At 43.5% G+C, this 18,378-nt stretch overlaps 1 protein-coding gene across 3 annotated transcripts in view; it reads right to left on the minus strand.

Annotated features, from left to right (window-relative positions):
- The window catches only part of CABLES1 (Cdk5 and Abl enzyme substrate 1), a 70,444-nt gene that overhangs the window by 18,029 nt on the left and 34,037 nt on the right, over window positions 1-18,378 (minus strand). For 2 of the 3 annotated variants that reach the window (XM_084218698.1, XM_084218696.1), the window contains exons 3-4: window positions 16,367-16,459; window positions 9,547-9,624 (exon numbers count right to left, since the gene is read on the minus strand). In XM_084218698.1, the coding sequence (XP_084074824.1) occupies window positions 9,547-9,624; window positions 16,367-16,459 (171 nt within the window). The remainder of the gene's footprint in view (window positions 1-9,546; window positions 9,625-16,366; window positions 16,460-18,378) is intronic. The other variant, XM_084218697.1, reaches the window with a different exon arrangement.

Genomic DNA, 18,378 nt, shown 5'->3' on the forward strand with positions numbered 1-18,378 from the left:
CTGGAAGTCATACACACTTCAGGTGAGATACAACAAGTCTGAACACTTGACTGCCATGTATCCAGCAGGCAGATGTTCCCAGAGCACATACCCACCTTCCCCTACGAGGGAGGTAGGTCATTTCAGAGGTAATTTCCTGTGGAAGATTCCAGGAAGGATTCCTGCTCCTTTGAAAACACAGGAGACTGGCCAAAGCCCAGTGATCCTTCTGCTGGAGGCTGACAGGACGAAGCCAGTTTTCCATGACCCTGGCACGGAAACTCCGGGATCTACTTTAGAAGGACTGACCCACCTGGCATCTTCCATTTGGAGATACATGAGATGCCTGAGACAACCAGGCTGTATCCCATGCTTTAGCACCATGACCAAAATGTGAGCAGAGGTAGAAAGGACTAGGAGCAAATCTGTGCTTCACAAATGACAGTTGTATGAAACTCCATAATATTTATCTTGCAATATTTTCTTGGCTGGTTGCTGCTGGGATCCAAGTGTGTGCTCAAAACTCTGTGTGGGAGAGATGCTGACGTGGAGGCCAGGAGAAGCCCTGCAGGCTCTTCACTCAGTCACAGGCTGGGCTATCTCCTGCTGTGACATACAACACACCCTGTTTCCAACATATCACACATTATTTCTCTGAAACATGGCCATCCTGAGCCCCAGTAAGTCATGTACCTCACTGCTGGAAAAATCCAACACATCTATCTTCTGGAAAACATAGTTCAGTGATAAAGGAAAAGGCTGTATCAAGTTTCTAATCCCAACAAAGTCCCCTTAGTTTCTTGATTGGAGTTCACTTAGCACAGTGTCATATTATCATTCTTGTTTCCTGATATCATGTTACTGAGGGGTTGGACTAATAATGATGTAAAAATAGCTCTCTGTCACAAGCATGGTATTAGCCTCTCTGCTCCTGCACAGAAAGCGCCTAGGGAACTATTTCTCACAGAGATAAATGCCAAATTGTAATTATTTCAGCAGTTATCTATGAAACAAACACAAAACCCGAGGAAGCTCCTGAACCCCAAAATGAAAACAAATATCTGAACTACCTGGAATCAGAACAGTGTAGTTTCTTCCCATTCAAGACCCTACAGATACAGAGCAAGAAAGTGCTGTTACAACTCTGAAAACAGAGTTTTGCCATGGATAAAATTTTCCATGTAATTAACAGACATGGATAGATAACTCTGCCATTCATCAAATGGAAGTCCATCACCCTTTGAAGAGTCAGCACAGCAGCTTTAAAAATAAAAAGCAACTCAGTGCTTTTGAAGCAGGGTCAGCTGGCAAGTGTGAGCACACACAGGAATGATTCCTGGACATTAGCTGAAGATTGATGGACACTATTGCCTCCATTCCCCATCCTTCTGATGTTTCTAAAGAGGATTCTCCTTAAGGACCCTGTGAACCACACTGCCATAATTCTCCCTGTTTTGCAAAAGCTACTTGGGGTGTTCCCCTTCTCCACATATGCTCTTTATTTCTAGAAAGTACATGACTGCTTGTGTTGTAAAATGGAGTAGTAAAGTGTTACTGTTTGGAGAGAAATCTCTCCATAAAACAGAGAATTAAACTCCCTCTCTTGAGGAAAATCAGTACTAAACAACGCGCAGTTTCTTATGAGCATATAAAGGGAAAGGCTCATCCTGGCTTATACACATCCTCCTCTCTCTTGTAAAAGATCTTGGTTAACACCTCATAAGGAATTCCTAAACAACTGTACTGTATCCTTTTTGAGTTCCCTATCAGTATGATCAACAGCAAGCTAATAAAATTTTTTGCATGACAAGCCTTTATTTTTTTTCCTCACTCCTATTAAAGACAAAGAGTTCAAGAAGGTCTTGGCAAAGCTCTTGCTGGAAGAGAAAGCCCAAAGGCTGCCTGCCCACTGCTGTGGGGAGCCCCAGCACAGCTGCTTCCTCCACACAGCCCCAACATCCCAAGAACAACTAGGAAAGATCTGGGGGATGCTTTCCCTTAGACCCCTCCAAATGGGTGAGTCGTGCCTAGAGAAGGGTCAGGACGGTTGTTTGGGTACAGCCACTGCACTGGTGTGGCCACCCACTGCCACCAGGTTTTGTAGGGCATGTCCTAACACGGCATCAGGGTCAAGGGGTCCCACGAAGCAGGAGCATATGGAGGACAGGTACTTCATGGAAAAAACAAATCAAACTTTCACTGTGTTTAAGTTATTTAAATTACCGATGGGACTGAGGAACTGCACAAACCACTATCCAGTAGTAAATGGTGCTTAGAAAATGCAGAAAAGGAAAAACAGTCCTTGCCAAAGACTGTCTCAGTAAGGAAAACTTCCTTCCTCCTCTTCCTCAGTTTTGATTTTCCTGCTTTATTTCCAAAAGTGCTTTTTAGAAAACTTCAAGGAATTCAAGCAGACACCCAAATCCAGAAATAAACCATGGGAACTAATTTTACTACCTTCACTTTATTTGAGCAGGGAAAGCTTGAGAAAATGAGAAGATCAAGGATAACATTTCCTTAGGAGGCAAAAAATGAGATCTCAGTTTCTGACAAAGTTTGGGGAGTTACTCTGATTTATATCAATGTCAAGCTCTAGATCTTCCATTCATGGATACCATTTCTGGTAGACTGAGCAGCATTAGAAACTACCCTCAAAACTAAATGTATTGTCTCAGTTATCCATGAGTGCAGAATGTTGAGGAATACATGAGGTACGAGCAGCTGGGCTCACAAGCTGCAGACTGAGATGCAGATTGAAATGCAGAGCTCCAGGCAGGAGCCTGAGAAGAGAGGCCACGAACTGCCCACCTTTGGGATAACACAGGGCATGATGGTGGGTGACACCAGCCAGGTGAATGGACTCTGGGAAACACAGGAGAGCTGGGAATTGCAGCCTTTTGGGTAACAAAGGAGGTGAAAACCAGTGAGCCAGCAAGGTGGATGGACACAGAGAGGGGGGCAGGAGCCAAGGACTCAGGAGGAAGAGGAGACTTCTGGAGACTGTGAGGGTATAAATGCCCAGGGGTTCCTTGGCTGGGGATCTGCCTCAGAGGCACCAGCTCTGGCTGTTCCTGTGTTACTGCACTGTGAATAAATGGCTCTATGGAACAAGACATCTGGGACTTTGCCATGGGAAACCTGGGGGTCAAAGTTGTGAGGAAACCTGGTCTGAATGGGATATGGGAGGAGTCAAGTGGGACCCACTGGGGCACTGGAGCCACCCACCAAGAAGCAACTTCAATGCCAGCAGTGAAAATCTCTGGCATTGGAATGTGACCAGCAGTCTCTCGAGTAGTCAGACTTGGTAGTTTCCTTAGCAAGAAAAAAAAAAATCAAAGTTTCTCCATCCAACAGAGTTCACAGATTTTCTAGGAACGATACCAGGTGACATGGGATCCCAGATTTGTTGTCAGATGGTGAAAAGTTTTACTGAGCAGATAGATAAGGATCAAAACAAGCAATCTCATGTCTTCTACTAGCCAGGCCAGGATTAGCAGAGCATAAATTGGATGCTCTTGCCTTCTGAAGTGCAACACTTCTTTAATGAACCAAATGTTATGCTTTGACATGATCTACAAAGTCCCATGCAACACTCCTGCTGGGCACTTGCTCTTTAAATGACAGTAACAGTTGAGAACTCTAACCTGTGAATAATTTAGGAGTCCATGAAATATTAAACAGACTTCCAGATACATGAAAAAGCCTTCTGCTTACTGCAAAAAGGAATCTGATAATTGTTGTTTAGAGATGTCAGCCCTCTGTGCCTGTATTTTATGCTTAGCTATTCCCCCCACACTGCTAAGATTTATTCTAAAAGCAAAAGAGGTTCATGAGACATCAAGAAAAGATGCCATTCTCATCTGACAGTGTAAATAATTTTTACTTATCATCTCTGTTCATAGAGACAAGGACAATGAGAGCTCTGGAAAAGAAGCACTGCCAGTCAGACTAGCAGCAGATCTCCCACTGCCTGAAACTGCCTGCTATAATTGATCAAGAGCTTTCAGATCCTAATGCCATTAGTGTTGCCAGAACAACTCCAGCTGCAATTTACAGGGAGAAGGAGGAAAAAAACTCCTGGAAAGACGGCTCTAATGGGTCAGCCTCCTTTTTCTCTCTCCAAAGATATTTAGCTGTCAGCATGCCAGCTCTTTCCCTGATGTTTTGCCCAACGCAGTGTAGAAGTTCAAAATTTAAACTTACTAGCTTTTGGAGATTCATTTGTCAATTTCAATCTAAGGGAACGGGACAACTCACAAGAATGAGCAATAGTGGCTCTATAAAATTCGTACACGACATGATGATTTTTGAAATGTCCTATTGTGAGGAAAAAAACTTCAGATGTATGTGTCTTTCTGTAAAGCTAATATTCGCTTGGTTTCATTTTTTGTTCAATTTGTGAAAAGCAGGGAGAATGGGCAATGGTAAAGAAATGCAGGGATATTTCAGCTTCCCTGTCACAGGCTAAAAACAGATAGTTGTTCTTCCCCAGGCCTACAGAATGATACATGCTCAGGAAAGCACTCAAGATTGATGACTTAATCAAAACTGCCTTTGCATACAAAATCTGTTGGGGAAGAACAGCAAGGAACTCTGAAGGATGTAACAGAGTATCCCGCTTTGCTGTCTGCTTACTGCAACTATCCATATGGCAATTCTGATGCTCTCATTCCTCCTGTAAATATTGCCCTGCTTTCCACACCCACTAACCTGCCAAATTACTGATGGCAGCAAGACAACCACACAAGTCCTTCTTTTTGCCTCATTTTGCATATGGCTTTCTTACCCAGTTTAAACACTAAATATGAATAAAGATTGCAGAGTTTAGGTAAAGAAGGCTGTTGGGAGTGCCAGGACTAATTGATCATTTTGGTTAGACATTATTTGGGGTGATGATATTGAAAACCTCTTGCTCCTGGCATCATTGAACATATTATCCTGGCCAGCATTTAGTTAAATCTGAAGTTAAATTCAGCAGTGAATTATCTTTAGAAACTGGATGAAGCTGGTTAGTAGCATTTCTGAGGACACAAATTCTTTTTATCTAGTGACTTGCTGCTTTACTTCAGAAGAATGGTCTGTTTCCTGGGCTTCAATCCATTTGATTACTCATACTGCATTATTTCCTTTAGCTGGAGGCAAGTTTCGTCAGAGGAGTACCTGTATTTTTGTCAAGACAGCAATATTCAGCAGCTATGCCTGCTGCAGGTAAATTTCTAACCACTTAATGAATTCAATGCCACAAAGAAGAAAAGATGAGGTGAACTGGCCATCTTTATAAGGATGTGCACTATCTGATGCTCTGAGTTCTCTGTCCTGTAGGTCATCAGCCCTGCTGTCAGTCAGTCACTGCAAGCCCAGGTCTGAGTGCTCATGTAAGACTAACCAGGCTGCAGTGCTGCATTTGTGTCATACTGCCAGCTCTCCTCCTCCCCCAAGTCCTCCAGATTCATCTTCTGGACAGGACTTCACAGGAACTTGGAAGCTCTTAAAAGAATTCTTACAACATCACAAAAGATATCATCAGAATAGGTACAATTTCAATCTGTGGATGCTTTTGCAATTGATAAAAACAAGCCTAAAAAGTGCCTTTTCCAAAACACATTTTTAAATCATGAAGCATAATGGTGTGTGCCAAAGATAAAAACCAAACCACACTGCGTCAGAACTGTGAACCAAACTAACTGCAATACCTTTTATTTTTGGGGTGAAAAACAACACGGTACCTTCTTCCTCCTTTTTAACACTTCTAACAGTGACCTTTGTCACTCAAACATTGTCCTTTTCTGAAATTGCTTAGGCAATACTAACGAGGACTGGATTGTTCTCACTTGGCTGCAAGCAGACCATTTTCACAGGGCAACATGTCCTGCTGGCCACCTGGAGCAACTTTGACAACATCTGTGAGCACTGCCAGAGTGGTACCATCTCCTTGGAAGCTGATGGAGAAGTGGTGCCTAGAGAAGCTCCAAGAACAGGCAAGCAATGGAGAATAGGCTCCCTTCTCCCCTGCCTGGGATATCTGCTTTTTCCAGGGTAGGCAGAATTGACCCTGGTTGTTCTCCATCCTGGCTGGTGGGTGCACAGAGTGCCCTTGCACACACCAAGCTGGGGAGTGGGGTGGGCAGGCACCTTCAGGAATGTTCCCAGAGTCTGGCTGTAACAGCTCCTCTTTAGGGACTCGAGTGCCCAGAGCATGACCTCCCTAATGGCTAAAAGGATAATATCTGCTGTGTCTGATCCCTGTCTCCTGTCTCAAAGGGCTGAAATCCAATTCACCTCAAACCATCTGGAACCCATCTCCAAACAAATAATTCCTTCAAGTCTTATTTAATCCATCTGCAAATAGCTTCACTCTTGTGTTTGCCGTGACACAAATCCCCTCTGAGGGCCCAGAGCAGGTCAGCATGTGGGTGTACATGCCTGTGCTGAGGGTGTGTGTGGTAGGACAGCTACCTGCTGCTGACCTGAGGCATCTTCCCCTGTCCTGCAAGTGGAACAGTATCGAGGCTCAAGTCCATTTGCTGTGAGCTTCCACAGTGACAACCAACCTCTGACAGAGGAGGTGTGTGCCACAGCAGCTCAGGGGATGCACAAGGTGCACCTCTGCTAAAAATGGGAGATCAACACCTCCAATTATCTGCCCATCTACAGAACTAGATGGGGATTAATGCTTATCTGTGGCAAGGAAGATATGAAATGGATACTGAGGCAGTTTCAACACAGTTCACAAAGTAGATCTTACATCTTTTGGATTATATTTAAAGAAGAAAGAGGAACCCTTTGTCCATTAAGTTTTCCAATGCATTGAGAAATGAGAGGCAACTGCACAATCCAAACCTGCAGTACTAGCACTTGCCTCTAACCTGTGCATCACACAATGACTCTGCACATCATAAAGCCAAACATTCAGGAAAGCTTTCTCTGTGTCTGTCCAATTAAGAACGGAGGCAATAACACTGTTACAAGTGTTTTCAAATCACTACATCACTCCTCTTAGGTACCACTAAACCCTGCTTAGGGTCTGATGGCTTTGGGCTGTAACATCAAGAGATACTGAAGGGAAAGGAATGCCAGCAGGCAAGATGTCCAGCACCTCCTTCAGCTCCTGACTTGCAGTGAAACTTTCCTTACATTGCCTTCACCTGTCTATATCTGCTCTCACACTTGCTCTGCTGGTCTAGATAGAGGAAGAAAAGTAAGCATTTAGGAAACATTCCAGGGGCACCTCAAACTTCATCCCCTCATGTACAACTATGTCTCTCTCCCCAGACCTCCACTTGTATTGGTACAACCACTTAAAAACATGGTTTAGAGGTTTTTGGGGAGGGTTCTTGTTGTTGTAGTTTGACCTCTGCATGGAGGGCAGGCAATCGAGGACCACAGTCTGGAGTACACTTCTCACACCTCACTGGTGAGGGTGATGCTGCCCCTTCCACACAGGGCAGGTACCTAGAGCTTCTGAAGCTGGGACTTCAGAAAGTGCCTTTTACCATGTTTTTATAATGGATCTGTTCCTGCAGACTGCATCTACCAGCATCGGTAGAGTGCAGCTCTTTGCACTGCCTTGAGTACAGCGTGGGCTGGCAACCTCCACAAAACAGCTGTGCCTGGAGATTTCCTCACTGGCCACAGTGCCTGTGAGCTGGAGCAAAGGTGGAGAAGCAACAGCAGCTCCACTATGTGCTCCTCTCACATAGAACAGTTCCTCCTGCCTGCTCATCCATCCTACTCTCACACTCCTCTTGGGGCTCTCTTCAGCTCAAATTTGAGATGTGTCCATAGCTCCCTGCAAGGACCTTTCTTTTCATTAACTACTCAGTGGTATTTGCAGAACACAAACCAGCTGGGACATCTCACCTGGGGACAGACATCAGCAATCCAGGGATTCAGAGAAAGCAAAGCTAAAGGATGCTGTCACTACAGTACTTCACATGAGTATCCAGTATCTGTACCCCTCCCACTTCACATCCAAAATGTGCAAGTAAGCAAGCACTGTGCAGCCTGAACAGAGTGGCTACAGTTTATGCTATACTGCCTCATCTGTTCTTTGCACCAGCTGTTCCTGGAAGGAGGTGCCACTGAATTGTTTTTCTCTTCCTCTGATGCTCTGGAAGAAAGACAGAGGGCATTTTTTAGAATCTTAGCTTTTTAGCCAAGGGAACAGGGTTGGATTGTTGTGTACTGGCACTTGCTACCTCCTCATCCCATGCCCTTCTTGCTGTGCAAGCACAGGACAAGACAGGACATGCTGAAATAATATTTAGTTTTGCAGCTGGGCTCGTTACTGCTGTAATTTAGAAGGTATAACCAGTCATCAAAATTTCAAAATGTGTCCAATTTTCAATAAAGAGGCAATTTCCACAGGATGATGACCATAAAAGAATGACAGTGTACTCAAGAACAAAGAATAAATCTGCCAGTCTGTCAAGAATTTGCCTGATGTGTCATCACTGTTTAATTAAGGGAAAAAATTTACTGTAAGAATGAGCAGACAGAGTCAACCTTCTGACAAAGGTGCTTCCTTTCCTTTGTGCATTAAAAATAATCTCCCTTTGTTTCGAATTACTGGTGCACAAGGAGATTGTGACAAATCACTCTCCAGAACTAAATAGATGGCTGGAAAGTATGAGCCAAATTTGTCTTTTATACAGTGGAAAGATTTGACTGTAGATGATTTGTGGATCTTTCAAACACCCCTCAGTGTATCAACAGACTATTCCCACACATTTTGTGCTCTGCAGTCACTAAATCAACCAAAAGGGCTTCTCAGGTCTCTGGCAAGTGAGAATGGTGGCCATGCTTTTGCCCCCTGTCCCAGGCTCACAGAGCTGCTGCCCACCAGCACTGCACCCAGCTGGCCATCAGAGCCTGCCAGGCCATGTCCTCAGCCAAATCCAGTTTCTTCCACTTCTGTGGTTTCAGTGGAAGAGCTAAAAGCCTTCTCAGTCCCTGGAGAACTACTTTATTCCAAAGGAACTTTTCTACCAGAGTTACAGCGCCTCAGCACGTCAGGGGATGCGAGGCAGCTGCACAGACGGCTATGAACCTGTATAAAATTATCACCAAAATAATGCTTTCACTGACTGAATGATCTGACCAGTGACTAAAAGTCATAAATAAAAAAGTATTCTGTTTCATTCCAAGTATTTCTTTATAGTTCTGGAAATCTAGATACAGTAGCACTGTGTTTCCATAGGAGAAAGTGACAGCTAAGATGGCTTATACAATTAAAGTCATGCTGTCTAGAGCGGGTTTTTTTTTGTCAAGAATGAGTGAAACCATAAAAAAAAATTAAAAAGTGCATTTTTTTCAAGAACACTGATTTCATGGGAGTAGTTTTCTCCAGTTTAATCATCAAAGATACCACAACACATATAAACAAAGTGGGGAATGAGAACTGTAGTTTTAACCTGGTAATAGTCCACAAAGCAAATACACCTGAGAGCATTTATCTCTTTTCAGAGCAGACATGTAAAAGCATTAGGCTCCATCATGCTGTGTTCTGTTATCAGGTCTACATGCAGGCCCAGAAAGACTATGCAGTACACGTATGAATATACATACCCGACTTGGGTACAGTCTCGATATGGCAGCACTGAAAATATGCTACAGAAGGATCTTCTGCTGCTGATAAGGACTATTCTAAAATATAAAAGAAAATAAAAGAAATCAAAGACTAAAATTTAAAAATCCCACCACAATAAGCAAAGCAATAGATGTTACCATTGAGGAATTTGCAATCATAAAACTCATAATGGACGATTTCTCCGTCCTCTTTTCCATCTCACCAAGTCTTTACAGAAGTGCCAAAGTCTGTGCCACATCAAATGAGCAGTGAATGAGTAGTAGAGCCCCATTCCCTCTACAGGCTTTCTAGGAAGACTGTCTTGAATATGTGACTTGGAATCCAGGACAGATTGCTTTCCTGGTGAAACAAGTCTACCCACAGAGGCACGGGACCATTCTGTCAACTCACTACAATGGCTGAAACCCAACAGACAAACCCAGCAGCAACCCAGGTGATACACACCAACAAATACCACTGATACACACTCTGGCTGCTGGTTGTGACCTTTCTCTGCTAAAGCAAAGGACTCCCTTAATTGTCAGCTTCTTGCTCCTGAAATAGGATCTATCCATCAATCAGGCTCATTTTGCTGTTATGTTTTCAGATCCTTTCACTATTTCCAAGCCTCCTCTTTTGAGTCTTCTCCAGTTTTGCCTCATCACTTTTCTTGGTCTCCAGGCATTATCCCTGACCTCAGCAGTTCCACATCTTCCAGTCTTACCTTTAAGATCAGTGTCTAGCCACGGCACTAACAGCCTCTGTGCTCAATAATCACATTAGCCCTCTTGGTTATGATGCATTGATGCTCAGGCATAACCAACCCCACAGCTCCCATCTGTCTCAGTCAATGTCAGGGTTGAATTCCTCCTCCTCTAAGCATGGTTTGCCTTTGCTCCTCATAGGCAGTTAGCCAAGATTTGGCTACATGAAATCATACATCATCTGCCTGCAGAGAGCTTATCTCAAAATCCAGGACAGTCTTAGAGCAAATGCCTTGTATTTCTAAGCAGTCTCCAAATCTCTGCAACATCTGCAGTCACTGTGTGATACTGTCCTGCTTTCAGCTCAGATAGAGTTCATTTCCTTTAAAGCAAATAGCTTGGAGCAACCTGTTACACAGCCACACTGCTGCCTTCAGCCATCGGGCTCTGACATATTAAGCAACATCAAAACCACCTGGAAGTCAAGACCCACTTCCCATAAAACAGAGTGGGATGCTAGCAGCTACATTATTAACATTCTGGGAGATGCAGACTCGCAAGAAGCCAAGAGAAGCTTGGTCAAAAAGTAAAATATAAAATGCCAGTAAGTAACTGCTTACAAATAGCCCCTTTTCCCTTATTGCCTTCAGGACACTGAGAATTGTACCACCGTACAACTGACCCTTCCTCCCTCTAAAGCTGGCTAACAGGCTGCACCATGTCAAATTCCTCTAAGACACAGTGACAGCAATTTGATGATGTTTTCTGACCTGATTAGTGTTAGAATGTTCTGATAGTTTACCTTTCTAAAAATCTCCACTTGGGGTGAAAATGCTAGGACCTACCACTACATTGGCTGTCAGGGCTATTGCACTTCCTTGCTCTGCTCTCCAACATTGACTATTCTGATGTTGTGTCCCACAGATCTGTATGTGAGGATTTAACCTGAATTTTTCATCATTTGCCCTGCACTGGTCAAAGCTGGACAACAAACCCTAGCAAGCTCCTTTGCTCTTTGCTGTCTGAAAACCAGACACCTATGAATCTAATACCAGTTACCCTGTTATTAGAACACTGTTTCCTTAAGGGACCAGCTTAGTCATCGTTCTTGGAAAAGGTTTAGCTCCCCAAGAGAGCTGCTGCTGTAATCCTTGGAAAAATGCAGAATGATCGATTTTCCTTCTCCTGGATTACTCCGTTATAGCAATCCTATCTTCTTCCTTAAAATCCCGTTTGAAAGCAAAAGAGGGATTTACCCTTTGATGAAGAAGGGTTTCTAATAATAAACGCACATACAGCTTTAGGAAGTTCTCCTGCAGCAGATGAAGAACAATTTCATTGTTGTCTGTATGCTGTAACACTCCTTACCTAAGGGAAATCTCAGATCCTTCAAGATGGTCTCACTGTGCGGCGCTGAGTTACAGAGCAGGGAGGAATGACTTTTCCCATTTGAGAACAGCAATTCACAAGCAAAAAAACCCTGGCATATGATTAATTTTGTGCTTGCCACTGCTAACTGCTGAATGGTTGCTACTCACAACAGCTTGCTTGTTCACTGGAAGCCTTGTTTGCTGATGTATGAAACTTGGCACAGGTTTGGAGGCTGACATCAGAAAGCATCTTTGAATTCGGAAAACCGCAGTACCCACTAAGCATATTATCCCCCTCCCTCTGGCTGCTTCTGGAAATACAGCTCTTCCACCAACGCCCTACACCTCCCTAAAAATACCACTCAACTCTTAATACTTAAAAGAAAAACAAACTGGTGCTTCCATGTCCACAAGCAAAGACAACAGAAGGAAGTTACCATAGAACTATGTGTATCAGAAGGAATCAGACAAGAAAGGAAATAAAAAGCACCAGCCCAGCCTCTACTTTTTTCAGATTTCTTTCCCTTGGGATCCAAGTATTGCCTCTCTTTCCATAAATGAGCAGATCCTCTTTACACAAAGATCTCCCAGGCAGAGCACGAGAGGAGCCCACAGTCTCCACTGCTAGGATGCCACAAAACCTCATCTGCCAAGCTGCCAAGGGAGAGTGATGCAAAACAGCTTTAGGAGCTGGACTGGAAAGGAAGCAGGGAAAGCAGTGGCCAGATACTCATCATGGAGGGATAAAATGGCATTTTATGTATAGGTCTGATGACATGCATGAAAGCAAAAAAATTTCTCACGGCCTGCAATGGTTTGCTGGGGCAGAAAGTCCAGAAACTTGCCACAAAGTATGCTTTGGAGAAGAAGTCATGGTGGAAGTCCATTGCTGCTCAAGAAAATCAAATTACTGCTTATGGAAGAAAAGTATTTTCCTGGATTTCAACTCTTCAACAAAAGGCATCTATGATCCTGCACACCTCTGAAGGAGATATCTCAGAAGCTCTGTGAGAGTGTTTATATGCCTTGACTCCAATTGTGCCACCTAGACATGTTTAAAACCACTTCACAAAAAGGTTTTCAGGCTTTAATTCTCACATTTCACTAAAAAGTTGTACTAATTATTGTAGTTCAGAGCAACCATTATTTTGCAAGAGAATTCTGACAATGTGCAAAAGGCTATAAAAACTAATCCTCCAATTTCTTTATGAAGTGTATACTGCAAAAAACCTTAATGAGCACAAAGCTCTCAACAGAATCAGTAATTTGATAGACTTAAAGAATAACATCTGCTTTTCCCAGCATCTGTCTAGGTTTGATTGTGTTCCACCAAAAGGCTGCCATCAGGCAATGTGATGTACATCATATATACCATCCACATGTGCAATACTGCAGCCTCTTTTCTCATTCCTGACTGATGATTTTTGCTGCCAGGGCTCTGCTGCCCTGCACACAAAGGTGAACACACAAAACATGGATGTTGCCAGGGTGGCAACCTTCATTTTGGAGTGTCAGAAGTTCAAGGGCAATTAGAAGGTGGCTGAGAGTTCTTATGAACTGTTAGGGTGCCACCAAACATCAACCTCTTAGCCTGCATGTGTGTGCAGTTAAGAGAGCAGCAAAAGACATTTCATGGTGGTGTTTGGCCTTCACTCATGTATTTGCTAACAAAAAAAACTGAGAAAGCAATGGCATGGGGGTGGGAGAGGAACATTGTTTTACTGCTTTTTATACCTGCTACATATGATAACTCTAGAGTCCTTCTTGTCCCATTCTCACCAGTAACTGTTTGTTCAGCTGACTCAGGTTGCCATTTCAGTGGCTCATTTTTGCTAATCCTCTGCTTCAGTGTTTATGGAGGATATCCCCAATAAACCTGCTGAGTAAAGTGGGCAAAACCATATGCTGGTGCCTACCTGTGCTAGTTTGTATGGCAGGGTTGACTTGTCTTTGTCGTTAAATGGGAAAATTTATTTTGTGCTGTTTTACAAGACCGCTTTGCTAGCATATCTACAAACCCTAATTTTCCAACTCCTTTAATAAGCCATGACCTAGAAATCCAAAGAAACCGGTTTAACCAGTGATCAGAACTATCAACAGGAAGCTTTACAAGGACTCACTGATTAAGCTCCCGTCTGTGTATTTTTCTGTATGAGCTTTTTCTCTGTGCTAAATAGCTGAACTCTTTTAACCACTCTTCTTTTAACCACAGCAGGTCCTGCCTTGCTGCAGGACTGCCAAAGGCTGGACCCAGAGCATCGTTGCTCAACACATGTCACCCCTGAGGCTGAGAGGGGAAGAGCTCTCAGTGCCACAGGACAAGGACACATCACCTTACAGGCTGAGAGATGCAAACAAAGGCAGCTACTGGAGAGAGGAGCCCTGAGCTATCACTCACACTGCAGTTTTCTTTGCTCTGACACAGTCACAAGCCAGTGAAACAACTTCTGAAAGTGCTGGCTATTTTAAAGCCCAGTCATCAAATTCACCACCCAAAAATATATTCAGTGTAGATATTCTCAAAGCTGGGTTCCTCATCTTAAGTGAAAGACTGACATGCTGTGACAGAAGGGTCAGGAGTTTTAGAGGGAGCTCAGAGCCTGACTCCAGCCCAGCTCAGCACCTGCACAACCATGCATGAGCCACCTGGGACAAGGTCTCAGGCAAGGAAAGGAGCCCCAGGAGGGTTTTCTATGCATTACAACACCTGTGCTCCTCTGAGCCATGGGCAGCTGGGGAGGACACCAGCTTCAAAGGTCTTAACATACTCAAAAACACTGTTGATTTTAGGATGAATACACAAAGCAGATCCACCTGCATTTCTAGAGGTCCTTTTAATCCAGAATGCCTATTAACTCCAGTGACTGCATCCAGATCCCTCGGAAAAACAGTCTGCACTCAAATTACTTACTGCTAGACACAGGGGTGACACACAGCATTAACTCTGCATTTTATTTTTAGCTAGCATCACTGTGGCTCTACGACCATAGGATGAAAACTATTGCCAAAATTGTGTCTCTCATTCTTATTGTATTTATATTCTAGATAAAGAGATCTTTATGATGATTGTGGAAATATTCTGGAAAACTGTGTCTGCTGATAAAGATAAGAAGCCAGTTGAATAACAGAAGCTTTCTCACAGCTTTCTTAGCTAGAAAAATATTCAGTTACATTGTCAGACATAATGACTGATCTTTGAATTAAGGTAAAATGTTGCATATATGCTACAAATACTTCTTTGCAAAACATCAAGAAAGGAGTTTACAAATCAAATGTTTATTCATTCTTTTGCAGGTATTATTTCTATCAAGTTTATGCCTAGATTTTATGTACACATCTTAGAAATTTTTCTCTGAGGAATTTGCATAATACCTCATAAGTATATTCTGCAGTAAGAAATTCCCAGAGCATATATCCACTTATGCTCAAAATGGACTAAAATTAAAGAGTTGCTTTTCAGTGTTTGATTCCACACGTGTTTTGATAAAGACAATAATCAGCAGCTAGTCAGACAATAGTCAATAGTTCAATAGTTCTGCATGTGTCTGTTTGATACTAAAGCTGGGTCTAAAAGCTGTTTCTAAAATCTCTCAGGGCCGCCTTGCATAACATTCATGTTGATTACCACCTTTCACTGCATTCATTCTTATGTGTCAGAATAACAGTGAAGAAAATTTTTCTTGAGCCAATTAACACCTATCAGAATTCAATTCATAAAACCTGCGGTTCAATGCAATGTTAGAATTTCTACTGACATGGTTCCATGTCTGATGGAAATCAAAGGCTACAGGCACAAATCAGTCCAAGAGAGCATACCTGGCTCTCAGCCATGGTTCTCAGTTTTATGCAACAGGCACGTGCAAGAGTCAACTCTCACTGGGGTAAGTTAGCCTACATGCAACTTATTCAGGTGGCCTAGTTCAAAACCACTCACATTTGGAAGAATAAGAGTAAAAAAAATCATGAAGCACAGGGAGAAATTGTCTTTGGAAAAATCAGAGAGGACAGGTATGTTCTTTATAAGCAGGGAGGAGACAGTTTCACTTCTGAGCTGGATGACAGCGCAGTAGAGAAGGCATTTTGCTGATGGATACACCTTCAGCTGAGAGGAACAGGCCCTTGCAGTAAGCCAGGTCTCAGCCAATGGCTGCTGTACAGATCCCACCAGTTCCTGTGGCTGTAACCTGGGCACATCCAAGGTCAGGTTGTGCTGCAGACACAGGCGCACCTCTCCTCTCACACGTCCCCTGGAAGCCTCCCTGACTACATCTGCCATGGAAACTAGGATCCCATGCCTCATCTTGCCACGACCATCCTTGGCTGTGCATTTACCAGCAAGCTGCATCCACTAAGAGATGTTGGCCGTATCCTTGAACCATTGCTAAACTTGGTCGAGGCAGGTTCAGCTGTGTGCCCCTCTCACTCTTGGAACCTGGCAACATCCTTGAAGAAACGCAACCAGATTATGCCCAGTTTGCTCCAACATCATCACAGATTTTCCTTTTTTGCAGGTTATTTGCATTAAGCAGACACAGGCCTTGCAATCTGTGGGCTAGCACTTCCATTGACACATACTTCCCTGGGGGATGGAGCATGCACTGCAGCCTGCACCCTGGGGGATTATTTGAAAGACCACCGGGTGGTGAGTGGCAATGGCTGTGCTGTTGCAGGGGGATGCTGATCCTGCCCCTTCCCTCACATCCCAGGGGTTGGCTCTGCAGAAGCAGCCTCTGCATGCACAGTACCTGCCGTTTCTGGTATCGTGCTGCCGCATGTTCTTGATAAAATGAACCTTCTTAAAGTTCTTTGGTCTGGGTGATCCTGAGAGTGTCCGACATCTGAAAAATAAATCAGTTGCAAGGGAGGGGAGGGGAGGGAGAAGAAAAAAAAAAAGTTCTCAGTTCCCTGCTGTACCGCCAAGAAGTCTACACAAAAGCAGGAAGGAAAGACGAGACAAATGATTCAAGTCACCCTGTGTTAGGAATCAGCAAGAACAATAAAGACAATAAGTCTGGAAACGCGACAGCTCAAACAAAAAAAAAATATTTAAAGTAATAATGAGAAAAGGCACCATCCCCCTCCTACATGCCAAAAAAAAAATCATAAAATAATCTCAGCAAAGTAAAACTTCCTGTAATCTACCATGACAGCTAAACCCAAGCTTTCAGAAGAAAAAAAAAAATTAAACCAAACCAAAACCTAGTAAATATGCAATTTGCCCCATCGCGCCAACACCCACGCTTTTGCACGCTCCTCAGCTATTGATAAAGGAGCCATTGAGGGAAGTTCTTTCTTGTTTTAATTTTAGAAAGATTTAAAATCTGCTATTTGCAAAGAAAATTCCTATTTGATTTTAACTCTAAATATTACTTTTCACATTCGTGACAGTATACAAAAAAACTAAAAATAAAATAAACTATCCCAGGAAAAAAAATAATCATTCTTCAAAACATTAAGCCTTAAATCTATTTTACATCTGAATGCGCTTTATAAATTGCAGTTACAGAAAGAAATTGCCAGAGGGAGGAGAGATGAGACAAACAGCAATATCCTCCCCCTGCCTTCCACCCTTGCTCTTTCTAATCAGCTGAAACCACAGCACATATGAAAGCGTTCTCTGTTTCATCTCAGGGCTGTTTTGTTGCAGGGCGAGGCAGGGCTCGCAGGCACTGGAGATGAGTCCTGTGCTCTCAGCACAGCCAGGGCTGGACCGTGGCTGCTGCACCCTCCGCGGCACCTATGGGACCAGCATCCTCTGCCAGTGCATGGTGAGCTTCCCTAACCCATCTTTTCCATCCTCTCCCCTGTACAGGCAGAGTTCAGCAGCTCCTCGAACCCATTAGGTCATTATCTTGGACTGAAACCACAGATCTTGGACTGTGCCAGTCCCTACTACTGTATCCAAACACCATCGTGCTGCACAGGCACACCCCAAGAGGGGCACCCCATCACTCTGCCTTCCTCCTGCTAGTAAAGGCCTTGAGATTCCCTCACCCTCTGATTGCAATTAGCCTTGTTAGCTTCTTCACAGGAAAATGGCACCAAGAGAGACATTCTACCACCAATTCTGCAAATTAGCAAGTAAAAATACTGCCTGGCAAACCACACTTTTTTTTATATCTTTTACCAATTATACATGCTTGAATCACTTATGGGAACACTTCATAACATGCTGGTAAGCATGCAACAGTGAGCTTTGTAAAAATAATCAAGCTTTGGTAATAAGCCAATTGGTACAGCCTCTGCTATTCTTTGCTTGGAGGTAAGGAGAGACAGCCAATCTGCATGTGGATAAACAAGGCTGCAGGCTAAACACCAACATAAACCAGCTGAATTACAGGTCCTAGGATAAAGAGGCAGTCAAACTTGGGCTGCCGTCTTGCTGAACAGCTGACCTGGAAGCATTCCATGCACTGGTCAGATTACTGACCAGCCAGTTTCTGGCCTGTTAGTTAAGCAGTTGCTCCATTTTCCATCACCACAGAGGACTGCCTAGCGACTAATTGCTGTGGTCCCCAGAGGAGGAAGCTGTGGTCTCCCCGACGCACAAATCAAACCACACTGAAGCGGCCAACATAACAAGGATGGGAGCAGTTTTATTAGTGGGGTAGCAGTCACTAACCTACCAGCCAACACATAGACAGCAATGCTGGTAACCAAAATAAGCTTGCATGTGCTGAGAGAATAGATAATAAAAATTCACTAAAAATACTAGCCTTCAAAAACTCACTGTATTAAACCATCTGTACATACTTTT

The sequence above is a fragment of the Fringilla coelebs genome (assembly GCF_963513975.1).
Source record: "Fringilla coelebs genome assembly, chromosome: 1".
Lineage (NCBI taxonomy): Eukaryota > Metazoa > Chordata > Aves > Passeriformes > Fringillidae > Fringilla > Fringilla coelebs.